Source organism: Babylonia areolata, chromosome 10 (genome assembly GCF_041734735.1).
Source record: "Babylonia areolata isolate BAREFJ2019XMU chromosome 10, ASM4173473v1, whole genome shotgun sequence".
NCBI classification, from domain to species: domain Eukaryota; kingdom Metazoa; phylum Mollusca; class Gastropoda; order Neogastropoda; family Buccinidae; genus Babylonia; species Babylonia areolata.
In genome coordinates, this window is record NC_134885.1 from 10,354,681 (window position 1) to 10,372,180 (window position 17,500).

At 47.0% G+C, this 17,500-nt stretch overlaps 1 protein-coding gene across 4 annotated transcripts in view; it reads right to left on the reverse strand.

Moving 5' to 3' along the window:
- Positions 1–17,500, reverse strand: part of LOC143286766 (uncharacterized) — a 335,447-nt gene that overhangs the window by 25,279 nt on the left and 292,668 nt on the right. For all 4 annotated transcript variants that reach the window (XM_076594531.1, XM_076594529.1, XM_076594528.1 and 1 more), the window contains exon 2: positions 4,265–6,880. In XM_076594531.1, coding sequence (XP_076450646.1) covers positions 4,265–6,674 — 2,410 coding nt within the window. In that variant the 5' untranslated portion in view covers positions 6,675–6,880. The remainder of the gene's footprint in view (positions 1–4,264; positions 6,881–17,500) is intronic.

The following is a 17,500-nucleotide window of genomic DNA, read 5'->3' on the forward strand; positions in this document are numbered from 1 at the left end:
GGAGGCAACTGCTGTCCCGACTATCTGGGCTAGAATCTGATTATAGTGCAGAGTGTCTTACCCAAGTTACATCCCCACTCTCTAGGCCAAGAGGGCTTCAGAACAGTCTGCGTTGGGATGGTTCCGTAAGGCCTACTAGACCCAAAGGCTGCATCACAAAGAGCCAGTGCAATCTTGCCTCTTAGTCTGAGAGTCATATTCTTTCACAAAGTCAAAGCTGTAAATGAATTCCCATTGCAATGGAGAAACAATTGATCATACAGCTCTCACTTTGCTGTTGTCCCAACTGTAAGCTTATGTCAATCTGTGATATAAATTGAGCATTGAGCTATGTTGGGAAGTACCATCGCGTGATCTGCCTTAAAAGCATATTCATTGTTTGCACGCACAACGTATCGTTATATCGCGAAAGGGACACGAATATTTATTCAGAGAATGATTGGTGCATAGACTTTATGTGAGTTGTTGTCAAGATTCGCCTTGCCGGCTTGATGTGCACGCTCCGTTCCTTTTTTTTACTTATTAGTCTTTTAATTTACCAAGTTTTTTATTGTGAATGGTATCAACTTCCCTGTCATGACATGGACAACACTGTGGTATCTTTTTCTTCGACTTTTGGCCATGGATAACAGAAATACGTTTGAATTTCTTTGCTCTCTCTCTCTCTTCTCTGTATCATGGCAAGATCGCCAACCACTGTGAGTGATTTCTTCGCACGGCTTGCCAGTGTTGATGTCACGTTTTGTCAGTTTCCGTGCACTCATCCAGCACAAGTGCACCAACATGACACCAACAAACACAGTGTTGATGCCGTGGCTTTCTCTCGGGCACAGCTCATGGATTATCAAGACCAGTGTTTATCTTCTCTGACGACGACCAGCGCCTCCCCAGTTTCTTCCTCCCTGCCATCATGGACTTGCGCTCTCTGCACCACACTATGCCGGCGCCTGCAGGGACTAGGGATTCATTCCCGCTGCCTGCCCTGTCTCAGGAAGCCTGCCAGGAAGAAGCGTCCTTACAGAGGAGGTCGTAGGAAGCAGGGCAGGAAGGTTTCTGTTTGGATTTCCAGCCGTACCCCGCCCATCGACAGTAACTGTAAGTCTGTTCCATCTCTCTCACTCAGTCATCTGTTCCATCTCTCTCACTCAGTCATCTGTTCCATCTCTCTCACTCAGTCATCTGTTCCATCTCTCTCACTCAGTCATCTGTTCCATCTCTCTCACTCAATCATCTGTTCCATCTCTCTCACTCAGTCATCTGTTCCATCTCTCTCACTCAGTCATCTGTTCCATCTCTCTCACTCAGTCATCTCAGTCATCTGTTCCATCTCTCTCACTCAGTCATCTGTTCCATCTCTCTCACTCCATCATCTGTTCCATCTCTCTCACTCAGTCATCTGTTCCATCTCTCTCACTCAGTCATCTCAGTCATCTGTTCCATCTCTCTCACTCAGTCATCTGTTCCATCTCTCTCACTCAGTCATCTGTTCCATCTCTCTCACTCAGTCAGTCATCTGTTCCATCTCTCTCACTCAGTCATCTCAGTCATCTGTTCCATCTCTCTCACTCAGTCATCTGTTCCATCTCTCTCACTCAGTCATCTCAGTCATCTGTTCCATCTCTCCCACTCAGTCATCTGTTCCATCTCTCTCACTCAGTCATCTGTTCCATCTCTCTCACTCAGTCATCTGTTCCATCTCTCTCACTCAGTCATTCTCGGAAATTATATCCTTTCTAATCTGATCAAGATCGACACCACTATTTCCACCCAAGAACATTCCGACTCTTTTAAAATAATATGTCTTAACACCCAGTCGTGCAGAAACAAAACAGATGCAGTGTGTGACTTGATCATTGAGGATCTTGTGTTTTTAACTGAGACATGGTTTAGACCTACCGGTGATGAATATGATATTGTTAATGTGACCCCTCCTGGTTTTACTTTGAACTCTGTTCCTAGAGAGACTGGTGTAGGTGGTGGACTTGCTGTTTTGTTTAGGGACAGTTTAGCTTGCAACATTACAAGTTTCTACTCAAGACCTTGATTTTAAGTCCTTTGAAGTGTGCGAAACTCGACTGTGCTACGAGAACCAGCATGTTACATTCCTCACAGTCTATAGACCACCACTAAACAAAAAGAACAAACTTTCGAACAAAATGTTTATCGATGAATTTTGTGATTTGCTGGATTGTTTTAACTCATGTGATAACATTTTTATTGTTGGTGATTTTAATTTTCATTTTGATTCAACTCCTGATGCAAATGTTGCTTCTCTTTAAAAACAACAACTTGAAAACCATTGTTTGCAACAGCTTGTTAAGGCTGCCACCCACATTAGACTGGGTCATAACAAACAGTGAGAACAGTGTGATAGATCTTGTTGACAAACTCATCTCTGACCACTCTGTGATATCATTTAATCTTAAGCTCATAAAGCCTGTAAAGATAAAGAAAAATGTTTACTCGCGCAATTACAGATCTTTAAATGTTAATATTTTTTAAAAGCTGATGTTTCAGAAGTATTTGCCACCAGTCTGTATACCAGTGACTTGATCACATTTTACAACGCTTCCCCTCCCGGAACTGCTTGATAAGCATGCCCCTCTCACAATGCGTGTTGTGTTTGATCGTTTATATGCACCCTGAATGTCTCTTGAAATCAAGATGGCAAAACAGCAGCGTCGCTCCGCTGAGCGAAAATGGCGAAAGTTTGGCCTGGAAATTTTCAAGCAGATATATGCTCACTTACGCAATGTTGTAAATCAAATGATCCGCGATGCGAAAAAGAAATACGTGTGCGACAGAGTTACATGACGCTGATTCCTCCAGAGTTCTGTTTCGCTTGGCCAATCAAATGATGGGGAAGGATGTCCAAACTGTTCTGCCTAGCAATATACCTTCTGAAAATCTAGCTGATGAATGTATTGATTATTTCACTACTAAAATAGAGATGATTAGAAGTAGCTTCGATTCTCCTACTAATTTTGGCGATTCTGATACTTTTAATGGAACACAGTTCACTACATTCCAGACAGTTACCAAGGAACAGGTCAAAAATGTCATCCTCAAGATACTAAAAAATCATGCAGTCTCGATTTTATCCCACATTCTATATTTTACCAATGTTTAGAAGAATTACTACCTATTATAACCAATATCATGAATAGATCCTTGACCTCAGGTGTTGTCCCACAGTCCTTCAAGCATGCCTTTGTGTGTCCCCTTTTGAAGAAAGCTAGTCTTGATCTCAAAAACCTGAAAAACTATAGACCAGTATCAAACCTCCCATTTCTGTCTAAAGTTTCAGAACGTATTGTGCTTGGGCAGCTTATGAAACACCTTGAGACCCACAGTCTCCTGGAGCCATTTCAGTCAGCGTACAGAAAGGGACACAGCACTGAAACGGCCTTCATTACGTGTGGTCAATGACCTGTTGCCAGCATCTGGTGCAGGCAAGGAATCCATTCTGTCACTGCTGGACCTTTCTGCAGCATTTGACACGATAGACCATGACATTATGGTCAGAAGGTTGTGTGCTGTGTTCGGACTCAGTGGTACTGTTCTGAAATGGTTTCTTTCCTACTTATCAGGTCGCACACAATCTGTCCTTGTAAATGGAAAGCATTCCATCTGTGCTCAGATATGGGGTACCACAAGGTTCCGTCCTGGGACCTGTACTCTTTACAATGTACACACAACGTCTAAGTTTGATCATCCAACAGTCTGTACCTCACTATCATCTGTTTGCTGACGATTCTCAACTGCATGATTCTACTATTCCCTCTGAAATTCATGTTTAGCTTCTAAATTTAAATCAGAGGTAGAAAATGTAGCATAGTTTGATGGGTAAAGAATTAGACGCAGTAAAGACCTTTTTACAATTCTGTCCATTTAACGACACAAAACATAACAATAAAGAACGACACAAAACATAGAAATAAAGTGAAATGAAATAAAATAATAAGAACGACGAAAAGGAATAGTATTTGGAATAGTCTATTAAAAGTAAAGCAATGAAAAGAACGATTGGTACATTATCATGTACGTACACACACACACACGCACACGCACACGCACACATACACACACACTATAAAACAAGCGAACAAAGACATGCGTACACATTCACGCCCACACACTCAAACACACACAAACACACACACGCACTTACTGTTCATTTGCTAGCACGATCACATATACATTCAATTTTTCATTCATCATGGCATGGCATGGCAGAAGAAGAAGAAGAAGGACACCCACTCACCGTTTATGTCTTTCGTCGTCTGCATGTCACCAGCCTCGCTATCAGGGTTGTCAGAATCTCGTTTGCCCCAGGCTGACATTGTTTTCCAGCCACGTGACCTCTTGCCCCATGACGTCAGTGAGTTCCAGCGTTTGCTCGCTCCTGCAGCGTCGCTCAGGCCGGCCGACCGTTTGCCCCACGCCGCCATGTCGCCCCACTTTTTGTCCGCCCCGATCCCGTTTGCCCCTTCCCTTTTACCCCAGGTGGCCAGGCTGCTCCATCGCTTGTCCCCGGCGGTCGGCTTCCTTTTGCCCCAGGTGCTAACGCTGGCCCACTTCTTGAGGAGGGAGGGCGGCAGTTCTGCCCCGTCTCTTTTGCCCCACACCGCCATGTTGGCCCATTTCTTGTCGAGGGGGGCGCCGCCCTGGTCCCGTTTGCCCCAGACCGACATACTGTTCCATTTCTTGCTCGGGGAGTCTTCGTCCCGTTTGCCCCACGCTGCCATGGTGTTCCATTTCTTGTTCAGGGTGTCATCATCCCTTTTGCCCCACACCGCCATGTTGCCCCATTTCTTGTTCGGAGAGGCGTCGCTCCGTTTGCCCCATACAGCCATGTTGCCCCATCTCTTGTTCGGGGAGTCGCCGTCGCGTTTGCCCCACACCGCCATGTTGCTCCATTTTTTGTTCAGAAAGTCGTCGCGTTTGCCCCAAGCGGCCATGTTGCCCCATTTCTTGCTCGGGGAATCGTCGCTCCGTTTGCCCCACGCTGCCATGTTGCCCCATTTCTTGCTTGGAGAGTCATCGCGTTTGCCCCAAGCCGCCATGTTGCCCCATTTCTTGCTCGGGGAATCGTCGCTCCGTTTGCCCCACGCTGCCATGTTGCCCCACTTCTTGTCAGCAGCGTGAGAGTCTCTTTTGCCCCAGGTGGCCACGTTGCCCCAGCGTTTGCCCCAGGTGGTCAGACCGCTCCACCGTTTGTCAGCAGTGTCTCCCGCTTGTCCATCCTCGTCGTTTATCTCCTGGCTCTGAGTCGTTTCATCGTTCGTGTGATCCGCGTTTTCTGTGCTCACGCTGTCGCTGTTTGCCTTGTCCGTGTTCTCTTTCTCAGAGCTGGTGCGTTCGTCCGATGTGAGTTTGGCCCCATCGGCTGCTAGGCTGTCGTCTTGCTGCTTTGGTGTGAGGGGCTGGTGGTGGTGTTGATCTTCGCTTGCCGTGTGCGGGAGTTGTTGGGAAGGACCTGTGGCGGCAGCTCCGCGTTTGGCGACGTGGTGGGCGGCGTCCCGTTTGCCCCAGGTTACGAATTGGTTCCACTGGCGTTTGTCCTCGTTCTGCTGCTGCTCCTGTTCCTCACTGTTCAGGCTGTCGTCGACGTCCTGCTCTTCCGGCGACAGGATCGCGTCTTCCTGTCCGTCCCGTTTGCCCCACGTGGCGAACTGCTGATTGCCCCAGCCACGCTTGCCCCAGATCCCCAGCTGGTTCCAGTCGGTGGGCCGTTTGATCCACCTGGAGTAGGGGGAAGGGATCCAGCTGGGCCGCTTGTCCATCGGAGCTGTGGCGGGTTGCTGCTGCTGCTCTTGCTCGTCGTCGTCTTCTGCCTCTCTCTTGCCCCAGGAGGTCACGTAGCGGTCGTTCCAGCCTCGCTTGCCCCACGGGGCGTAAGAGCGGTCGTCCCACCCTCGCTTGCCCCACGTTGAAAAGGACTGATCGTTCCATCCTCTTTTGCCCCACGTTGAAAAGGACTGATCGTTCCAGGCCCGTTTTCCCCACGGGGCGTAAGACCTGTCTTCCCACCCTCGCTTGCCCCATGTTGAAAAGGACTTGTCGCCCCATCCTCTTTTGCCCCATGTTGAAAAGGACTTGTCACCCCACCCTCTTTTGCCCCACGTTGAAAAGGACTTGTCGTTCCATCCTCGCTTTCCCCACGGAGCGTACGCCCGGTCGTTCCAATCTCGCTTGCCCCACGTAGTCAAGGACTGGTCGCCCCACCCCCTTTTGCCCCACGTGGTCAAGGACTGGTCGCCCCACCCCCTTTTGCCCCACGTGGTCAAGGACTGGTCGCCCCACCCCCTTTTGCCCCAGGTGGAAAAGGACTGGTCGTCCCACCCTCCTTTCTTGCCCCAGGTGACGAAGGGCTTCTGGTTCCAGTTCCGTTTGCCCCAGGTGGAGAACTGGTTGTTCCAGCGTTTGCCCCAGTTGTTGAGGGCCTGCAGGCGCTTCCAGTCCCACTTCTTGCCCCAGCTGCGGAACTGCGGCCAGCGTTTGTCCAGCAACACGTCGTGCAGCAAGTGCTCTCCAACTCCAGAGGAGGAGGAGGAGGAAGAGGAGGAGGGCTGGGCCTCATCTAGGGAGGCTTCCTCCATCCCCTCCACCACGCACAGGTACATGGCTCCCACGGCCCACAGGATCAGACAGATGCAGTACCGGACGAACATGGCGTTGTTGTTTTTTTCTCTCTTTCTGGTATGTAGACTGCTTTGCTAAGTTCTTGTTGTTGTATTCCTGGTTTGCTCGGTCAGTGAGTTCTGTTCAGTTGCATGTTCCTTTGAGGAAGATCAGTGGTGGTGGTGTTTGTGACGGGGGTGTGGGGGGTGAGAATTGGTCTTGGGCAGGTAGGCGTTTAGTTTAGATGTCTGTGGATCTGCAACATACCAAAACAAATGCTATCCTTAGTGCAGGGATAAAGCACCATAACAATTTGTCCATTATTGCATAAGTTGAGATGGAAGAGAGAGAGACAGGAGAGAGGCAGTCACAGAGAGAAAGACAGAGAGACAGACACACACACACAGAGAACGCCAGAACGCAGGAAGCTTAATGCAAAGGCCACCAGCCTGTCCACATGAGAACACTTACAAATCACGGCATAATAACTAAAGAGATAAACAAAACAGATTCAAGAGAGAGAGAGAGAGAGGCATGAACGTGATATCAAAACAAAATTTTTGGGCTTATCATATTCAGAATAAATGTCACGCCCAAAAACTTCTCATCTCTCTTGTGAGCGAAGTGAATTATCATCGAGGAGTGACGACTGGGAATGAATGGTTAAAACCCCATGAAACATTCATGTGTGTATATTATATGTTTTATATGTATATGGCCAACTCGTACCAACAATCGTATGCTATGGAACCAAACAACTGAGGTTTATCTACTGCATCAGATGGTAACTCTTGCCCTAATTGGCACCGGGATATCATTATTATCCCGAAGAGCAGCGCATGCAGAGTACAGAGGTTGTCACAACGATCCAAAGTTAAACGGACCTCGATAGGTGCTAGCATTTGTATTTGTATCCTTTTTATCCCAACAGATTTCTCTGTGTGAAATTCGGGGCTGCTCTCCACAGGGAGAGCGCGTCGCTACACTTCAGCGCCACCCTTTTTTTTTTTTTTCTCCTGCGTGCACTTTTATTTGTTTTTCCTATCCAAGTGGATTTTTCTACTGAATTTTGCCAGGAGCAACCCTGTTGTTGCCGTGGGTTCTTTTACGTGCGCTAAGTGCATGCTGCACACGGGACCTCGGTTTATCATCTCATCCGAATGACTCGCGTCCAGACCACCACTCAAGGTCTAGTGGAGGGGGAGAAAATATCGGCGGCTGAGCTGTGATTCGAACCAGTGCGCTCAGATTCTCTCCTAGGCTTCCTAGGCGGACGCGTTACTTCTAGGCCATCACTCCACTTGCTAGCATTGACAAAAATACCAGGGAAGAAGGCGAACAGAATGTCCACATTGTCCCCCCTCAATGAGCAGTGTTCACAGCGATGCGGGGACGTTCACTCCGCCAATCAAACAGAGGAGTGTGGGAGTTCGGAGAGGAATGTGTATGAACATTATTGCCGGGGAATGAGCAATCCTATTCGCAAAAGTTGACGCGCGGAGCGGTTAAAACTCAGAGACAGAGATAGAGCGTCAAACGGCAACAAACACAGAGAAACGAGAACTCAGAACTGAAAACTTTTTTTTCTTTTTTTATTTAAGGATTGAGATTTTAGGCATGGCCCATTCTTCCAATCTGTCCTTGCTAATCTACATCAGTTACAATAGCACACATTTATTTAATGAGAATGGGTAGAAAGAGAATTGAAAAGAGAGGGGAAAAAAGTCCTGCAGAAAGAATATGATAAAGAACAGACACACACACGCGCGCGCGCGCGCACACACACACACACACACACACACACACACACACACACACACACACACACACAGATGTGTCATCAGTATCAACAACCGGATGACAACGTTGTTATCATCAAATCCACCTACGACAGTTGTAATTAATACTTAAATGACTATTACCATCACCAATATCACTTATACCACAGAGAGAGAGAGAGAGAGAGAGAGAGGAATACAGAGTGAGAGATAGAGAGGCAAAGGGATGAATGAACCCAATGGCTACCCCCCACCCCCACCCATCAACAACCCACCACCCTTGAGAGAGAGTGACACAGAGAGAGACAAGGAGAGAGAGAAAAAGAGAAAGGAATAGGTACAGTGTGGACAAAAAAGAGAGAGAGGGAGAGAAAGACAGAGGTATGAATGAACCAAATGGCTACCCCCTCTACAGAGAGAGAGAGAGAGAGAGAGAGAGAGAGAGAGAGAGAGAGAGAGAGAGAGAGAGAGAGAGAACGAGTAGGGTAGACAGAGAAAGAAAGACATAGACAGGGAGATAGAGAGATGGGAAGAGAGAAAGAGAGATAGAGAGAGCGAGAGAGAAAGAAAAGAGAGACGCGAGAAGAGAGGAGGAGAGAGAGTGAGAGAAGGATAGACAAAAAAAGCAAATAATTTGAATTAAAAGCATTCTCAACAAGTGATTTGTATCCTTTGTCTTCCTCACACCCCCCCCCCCCCCACCCCCCACCCCACCCCCTGTCCCGCACCCCCACCCCCACCCCCTAAAAACAACAACAACAACAAACAACAACAAACATCTATCCCATCCCTTCCGCCCACCCGCACGCCTCCCCACCCGCACGCCCCACCCCCCACCCCCCACCCCCACCCCCCGCCCCCACTCACCCCCCATCTTTGTTTTAAATGCTTTCTGTCACAGAAGATTACATCTGCCTGAATGTCATCATTACATTACATGTGGGGGTGCGGTGGTGGGGAGAAGGTTGGGGGTGGGGGGGTGAGGAGGGGAGAGGGGAAGGGGGGGGAGGGAACGATAGACAGATGGGGAAACAAGAGGGCCACCAGACAAAGAGACAAGAAAAAAGAAAGAAAGAAAGAAAGAAAGAAAGAAAGAAAGAAAAACGACAGAGAAAAGAGTCAACGAGAGACAGAGACAGATGTGAGGACAGAGGAAGACGTAATGAGAGAGAGATACAGACAGACAAGACAGACAGACAGACACAGACAGACAAAGAAGCAAAGAAATGAAGGGATGGCTCCTTCGCTACCAGCTGGTAAAAGAGAGAGAGAGAGGCAGAGGTATGAATGAACCCAATGGCTACCCCCCCTACAGAGAGAGAGAGAGAGAGAGAGAGAACGAGTAGGGTAGAGAGAGAGAGAAAGACATAGAGAGACAGAGAGATGGGGAGAGATAGAGAGAGAGAGAGAAGAGAAGAGAGGAGGAGAGAGAGTGAGAGAAGGATAGACAAAAAAAGCAAATAATTTGAATTAAGCATTCTCAACAAGTGATTTGTATCCTCTGTTGCCCTCATCCCCCGCCCCCACCCCCCCCACCCCTGTCCCGCACCCCCACCCCACCCCCATTCCCCAACCCCCTAAATTAAACAACAACAACAAAAAACAACAACAATAAACATCTATCCCATCCCTTCCGCCCACCCGCACGCCTCCACCCCACCCCCACCCCCACCCCCCACTCACCCCCCATCTTTGTTTTAAATGCTTTCTGTCACAGAAGATTACATCTGCCTGAATGTCATCATTACATTACATGTGGGGGTGCGGTGGTGGGGAGAACGTTGGGGGGGGTGTGAGGAGGGGAGAGGGGGAGGGGGGGGGAAACGATAGACAGATGGGGAAACAAGAGGGCCACCAGACAAAGAGACAAGAAAAAAAAGAAAGGAAGAAAGAAATAAAAACGACAGAGAAAAGAGTCAACGAGAGACAGAGACAGATGTGAGGACAGAGGAAGACGTAATGAGAGAGAGATACAGACAGACAAGACAGACAGACACAGACAGACAAAGAAGCCAAGAAACGAAGGGATGGCTCCTTCGCTACCAGCTGATAAATGAGAGAGAGAGAGGCAGAGGAATGAATGAACCCAATGGCTACCCCCCCTACAGAGAGAGAGAGAGAGAGAGAGAGTAGGGTAGAGAGAGAGAGAAAGACATAGAGAGACAGAGAGATGGGGAGAGAGAGAGAGAGATAGAGAGAGAGAGAGAAGAGAAGAGAGGAGGAGAGAGAGTGAGAGAAGGATAGACAAAAAAGCAAATAATTTGAATTAAGCATTCTCAACAAGTGGTTTGTATCCTTTGTTGCCCTCACCCCCCCTGTCCCGCACACACCCCCACCCCCAACCCCCTAAAATCAACAACAACAACAATAACAAACAACAACAAACATCTATCCCATCCCTTCCGCCCACCCGCACGCCTCCCCATCCCCACCTCCCCCCCCCCCGCCCCCACTCCCCCCCCCCCCCCCCCCCATCTTTGTTTTAAATGCTTTCTGTCACAGAAGATTACATCTGCCTGAATGTCATCATTACATTACATGTGGGGGTGCGGTGGTGGGGAGAACGTTGGGGGAGTTGAGGTGGGGGGGGTGAGGAGGGGGGAAGGGGAGGGGAGAGAACGATAGACAGATGGGGAAACAAGAGGGCCACTAGACAAAGAGACAAGAAAAAAGAAAGAAAGAAAGAAAGAAAGAAAGAAAAACGACAGAGAAAAGAGTCAACGAGAGACAGAGACAGATGTGAGGACAGAGGAAGACGTAATGAGAGAGAGATACAGACAGACAAGACAGACAGACAGACAGACACAGACAGACAGACAGACACAGACAGACAAAGAAGCAAAGAAATGAAGGGATGGCTCCTTCGCTACCAGCTGGTAAAAGAGAGAGAGAGAGGGAGACAGAGGGGGTGGGGGGGGACACAGACACAGACAGATGGGAAAAGAGAGAGAGGAAGAGAAGGGGAGAAAGAGAGAGACGGAGAAAGAGAAAGAGAGAGAGAGAGAGAAGGAAGAAGAGAAAGATAGGGGGAAAGAGGAAGAGAAGAAGAAAGAGAGAGATGGGGAAAGAGAGAGAGGGGAGAGAAAGAGAGAGAGGGAGAAAGAGAGGGTAAAGAAAGAGAGGGAGGAAGAGAGAAAGAGATATGGGAAAAGAGAGAGAAGAGAGAGACAGATGGGGAAAGAGGGAGAGAGAAGGGGGAGAAAGAGATAGTGTGAAAGAGAGAGAGAGGGGGGGGAGACATAGAGGGACAGAAAGAGAAAGGGTGGAAGAGCGAGAGAGGGGGAGAAAGAGAGAGAGGGGGTGAAAAAGAGAGAGGGGAGAGAAAGAGAGAGGGGATAAAAAAGAGAGAGGGGGGCAAAGAGAGAGTGAGGGAGAAAGAGAGAGATGGGAGGAGAAAGAGGAGGAGAAAGAGAAAGAGGGAGAAAGAGAAGGAGACGAAAGGGGGAGAAAGAGAGAGAGAAAGAGAGAGAAAGGGGGAGAAAGAGAGGGAGAAAGAAAGAAATGGGAGGAGAAAGAAAGAGGCATAAAAAGAGAGAGAGAGAGAGAGATGGAGAAAGAAAGAAAAAAGAGGGAGAGAGAAAGAGACATAGACAGAGAGAAAGACAGAGAAATACGGATATGGAAGATTTATATAAGAACAGGCCATTACCCCTCACGAAGGGATGCAAACGCATAATCATGCCCCCCCCCCCCCCCCACCCCCCCCCCAAAAACAAAAAAAAAAAAATCATGCAACATGCCATCATATCATCAAGGAATAAACTCTGTTCAGTACTCTGAGACACCAGAGTTGATCTCTTGTCTGATTGCTTTATTTAAACAGATAGATTGACAAATTGCGAATGGTCTGTTCATGCCTAGAAGCCATCAGTAACGCTAATCTAAGGTGACTGGGAAATTTATAGACAACAGATGATATATATATATATATATAGAGAGAGAGAGAGAGAGAGAGAGAGAGAGAGAGATACTGTTCTTAAATCATACAGGACAGGAAAACTCAGGAGAGAATGAGTTTTATTTCTTCTTTCTTGATGCAGGGAGAGAGAGAGAGAGAGAGAGAGAGAGAGAGGGAGGGGAGAGACCGAGCGAGCGAGCGAGAAAGAGAACTCAGAACTCAAAATGTTTTTCATTCAAGGAAATAAATTTCAGGCATCGTCCATGGGAGAGAGAGGGAAGGGGGTGGGAGAGAGAGAGAGAGAACTCAAAACTGAAAAGCAAAACCAAATTCATATTCCTCAATTAAACAGAAAAAGCGGAACTCAAAAAGTAATTAAAAATGAAAATAGAACTAAAAATAATAATCACGCATTTCTGATGATTGACGAAATAGGGGGTGGGGGGGGGGGGAGAGAAAGACTGAGAGAGACAGAGAAACAGAGACAGAGAGGAAGAGGGAGGGAGGGTTGGAGGGAGGGGGGGGGGAGGGGGGCAGAGAGAATTGAAGCAAACGGAAGCACCTGCTATGCCTGAAATTGAAATAATGCTAATCGTCCGACAGATGAAAAATGTCTTTCGTGTCGTGTTAGCCAAACACGTGCAGCGTGTTGGCAGGGCTAGGAAAGAAACAGACTGATTGAAAGGAAGTTTGTGGCCCAGTGGTACAGCATCCTACGAGGAAGCGAGTTTGCATCATGCGCTTAGAACCCCATTGCAAACAAAGCGTTGTCCCTGGTAAAAAGTCTGTAAGAAAAAATCCACTTTGATGGTAAGAAAAAAAAAAAAATATATATATATATATATGTGTGTGTGTGTGTGTGTAATTGCAGACGGGAAAACAGCTTATATGTTGGTGGCGTTGCGCTTATAACCCATTGCAACAAAAGTGTTTTCCCTGGTAAATAGTATTTGAGAATAAATCCAATTTGATACTAAAATAAGTATAACTGCAGACGGGAAAACATGTGGATGGCTTTGTACTTATTGCCCACTGCAACAAAAGCGTTGTCCCCGATGAAAAGTTTGTAAGAAAAATCCACTTTGATAGTAAAACAGATATAATTCAGACAGAGAAAATATACATTTATTATTATGGGTGGCGCTGCACTTATTCCCTGGTTAAGGTCTGTAAGAACAAATCTGCTTCAATAGAAAAACAAATATAATTGTAGGCGGAAAAAAAAAATTGTACGTTGCTGTACTTATTACCCTATGCAACAAAAGTGTTGTCCCTGGTAAAAGTTTGTAAGAAAAAATCCACTAAGATAAAGAAACAAACTGTCCTAAAACCCTCTCGACTGAGAGAGTGGGGATGTAACTTGGGCAAGACTCTCCACTAAAATTGATAGTCGGGACAGCAGTTGCCTCCTCTGCTGTTCTGATGGTCATAGGTGGACACAATTGACTGTCATACACATTTGGTTTTATCCAACACGAAGTCTCAGCTCAGTCTTCTGGAGATACCCTTGATCCAGGCACCAGCTCAACGTGATTCATACCAGGCGCTCCAGCCAGCCCAGTATCAATCTCACACGTAGCAGGGTCCGTTTTCAGAACAAACTTCTTTCCTGAAGGCAAATATCCCTTCACATGATAGGGACCTGTGGGTACAGATTATCTTGAATGCTAAGTTAACTTCATATTCAAGACAGCGCGGTACATGCAGGAAACTGACCCATTGTCTATAATCAAAAATCCTGGTGATTCTCTTCTCACCCCACTGCATTTCAGAGTGTTCTCAAAAGGGTAAGTAAAACACGTGCTATCCGCAAAGCACGCCTGTTTTTCCTCAACAAAAACAACGCTATAAAAGGATCCGCCATATTTACCTCTGCCTCGTGGGCAGTCACCCTTGGCAGATAGTAAGGGTAGATTGCCTTCGGCCTTGTAGACCCGCGGGTAGGCTCTTGTGTTCCTGAATACTGGGTATTGCTTTTAAGTTTGTCTTGGCTCAGGCAGATTACCCGCAGGTACTCATTTACCCGCAGGCACAATGGTCCCTTGAATATGGCCCTGGAGCGCTGATTGTGACACTGAACACTTCTAGGTGTGTGTAGACCTCAAGGCCTGACTAAGTACTTTGGGTTACGCTGCTGGTCAGGCATCTGTTTAAAACTGAGCAGCAGATGTAGTGTAGCGTATAATTATGGATTAGTCCGAACGCTCTGCCTCCTTAAGCAACTCAACTGAACTGGTAAGTAGCAAGGCTACTCGCGTTGTACCTCACTGTAAAGAAGGGCAGACATCGCATTGACACACATCAGCAAGTGAGTAACACGCGATAACGTGGAGGAATCTGCACGTGCTCTAAAGGAAATTGCCCCCAGGTCCTCTGGTTACTTCGGTTTCCAACTGAGATAGTGACGGTTGTAGCGGAAATGACTGCATCTTGGTTGGGTAGGATGATCATCACACGTGTGATGACTAAGGGTATTAAACAGGAAATGGCGTATAAGTGAGGATTTTCTTTAATCAACTTTTTTTATGTTTACGGAAGGGAGAGAATCGTGGGGTTGATGTGAGGAACGAACATGAACTCGTCGGCATATGAAAATATTTCTTATGTCTTTGTCAAAACCCTGCCACAAAGACAAAATAAAATAAAAGATGAAGAGGGAACAACCACCCCTTTCACACACACACACACACACACACACACACACACACACACACACGCACACACTACAACTATATCACTCCCACTTCAAGAGAAGTGTAAAAAGACGCAAAATTGAAGCCTACCACTACCACCGCCCCAGCAGGCAAAATGTTTTCCAAATCCTGCGACAGTGACGGTGCGTGTCGAGCCGTGTTTAACAGGAAGTGAAGGGATCCCAGAGTTCCGTGTTTTACAGGAAGTGACAGGTCCTGCAAAAGAACGGAAGCACCTGCCCGCCACGCTGAACTGACGCTAATCACCCACTTGTCACCTGTTTTTACCCCCCAACCACGTGGAGAAGAGGATTCCAGTTTCGGTTTCTGAAGGAGGCGTCACTGAGTTCGGAAAATTCCATAATTATACGCTTCACCACATCTGCTAGGCAGATGCCTGACCAGCAGCATCACTGCTTTCGGACAAATCCATATATGCAACACCACATCTGCTAGGCAGGTGCCAAACCAGCAGCATAACACCCAATGTGCTTAGTCAGGCCTCGAGTGCATGCTTATAATTATTGTGTACTTGTCAAAGTGAATTTCTCCTACATACTTTTGCCAAAGGACAACACTCTCGTTGCCATGTTGTTTTCAGTGTGCGAGTTGCGTGCTGCGCACGGGCCTCGGTTTATCGTTTCATCCGAATGAATAGAGGCTCAGTTCACATTTTTCAGTCCAAGTTTTAGAGAGAAGGTGAGAGCGGGATTCGAACCACACCCTCACGGACTCTCCATATCGGCAGCTGAGTGTGAACCATTCTGCCACATTCTGTCACTTTCTTCCAGACAGTGGAGAAGAGGAAGGTGGCGGAATGGTCAAGACGCTTATCTGCCAATACAGTGTCTGGGTTCAAACCACAGGCTGGTCCTTTCTCCCAAATTTGACTGAAAAATCTAACTATTTGTATTTGTAGTTCTTTTTATCACAACAGAATTCTCTGTGTGAAATTCGGGAGAGCGCGTCGCTACGCTACAGCGCCACACATTTTTTTTTTTTTTTTTTTTGCATTTTTTCCTGCGGTCATTTTGATTTGTTTTTTTTCCTATCGCAGTGGATTTTTCTACAGAATTTTGCCAGGAACAACCGTTTTGTTGCCGTGGGTTCTTTTACGTGCGCTAAGTGCATGCTGCACATGTGACCTCGATTTATCGTCTCATCCAAATGACTAGCGTCCAGACCACCACTCAAGGTCTAGTGGAGGGGGAGAAAATATCGTCGGCTGAGCCATGATACGAACCAGCGCGCTCAGGTTCTCTCACTTCCTAGGCGGACGCGTTACCTCCAGTCCATCACTCCACTAAACTAAGCGTCTAGTCATACGGTTGAGCCGATAAAACCGAGATCCCGTGTGCAGCACACACCTGGCGCACTGAAAAAGAAACCATACTGTTATAAATGTCGCCCTCTAGAAACATTTTGTAGAAGAAATCCACTCTGAAAGGCACACAAACACGCTTGTACTTCCATGAAATTAAGGACTCACTAGCATATACTGTTGGTCAAGCATCTGCCTGGTAGATGTTGTGTAGCGCATATGGATTTTTCCGCGCCTCCATGATCAGTTGAAACTGAAGCTCCACTACATACTGCACGACGAGCGCCTGCGAACACGGGACGACAGAGAAAAGTGGAGTGGTGGCCTTGTGGTGACGGGAGATAATCTGTAGCCACATGATCGAATCCCACACTCCCCAGAATTTTCTCCCTTTCCACTAGACCTTGGGTGGTGGTCTGGACGCTAGACAATCGGATGAGTCGATAGTCTGGGTTCCCCGTTGCACAGTTACTCACTTAGAGCATGGGAAAATGATGAAACAGTAAACGAATATTAAAATGATAATGATAATGATTATTATTATTATTATTATTAACATGGCAACTAAAGCGTTGTATCTGGCAAAATTATGTAAAAAAATCCACTTTGATAGTAGACTAAGCATGCTCATAGGCAGAACAAAAGATAAATATATATGGGTGGCGCTGCGTGGGGGTGTGTGTGTGTGTGTGTGTGTGTGTGTGTGTGAGTTGCTTTCTGTTTTGTGTGTGTGTGTGTCTGTGTGTGTGTGGCTTCCGGTTTTGATGGACAACATATATCACACTTTCTATATATACTCATCTCAACACCATTAACGCGCGCGCCCGTGTGTGTGTGTGTGTGGCTTCCTGTTTTAATGTACAACATGTATCACACTTTCTATACTCATTTCAATACCTTTAGCGTGTGATGTCGGGTGGGTGGGTGGGTGGGTGGGTCTGTGTCTATCTGTGTCTGTCTCACGCTGTGTGTGTGTGTGTGTGTGTGTGTGTGTGTGTGTGTGTGTGTGTGTGTGTGTGTGTGTGTGTGTGCGCGCGCGCTTCCCGTTTTCATGGATATACAACATGTCTTCCTGTCATAATGTACATGAATGGCGTTTCTTCTGTTTTACTAAATGTACAACACGTGTATTCCTGATCGGTTTGTTTGTTGTTGTTTTTTTGTTTTTTGTTGTTGTTTTTTTGTT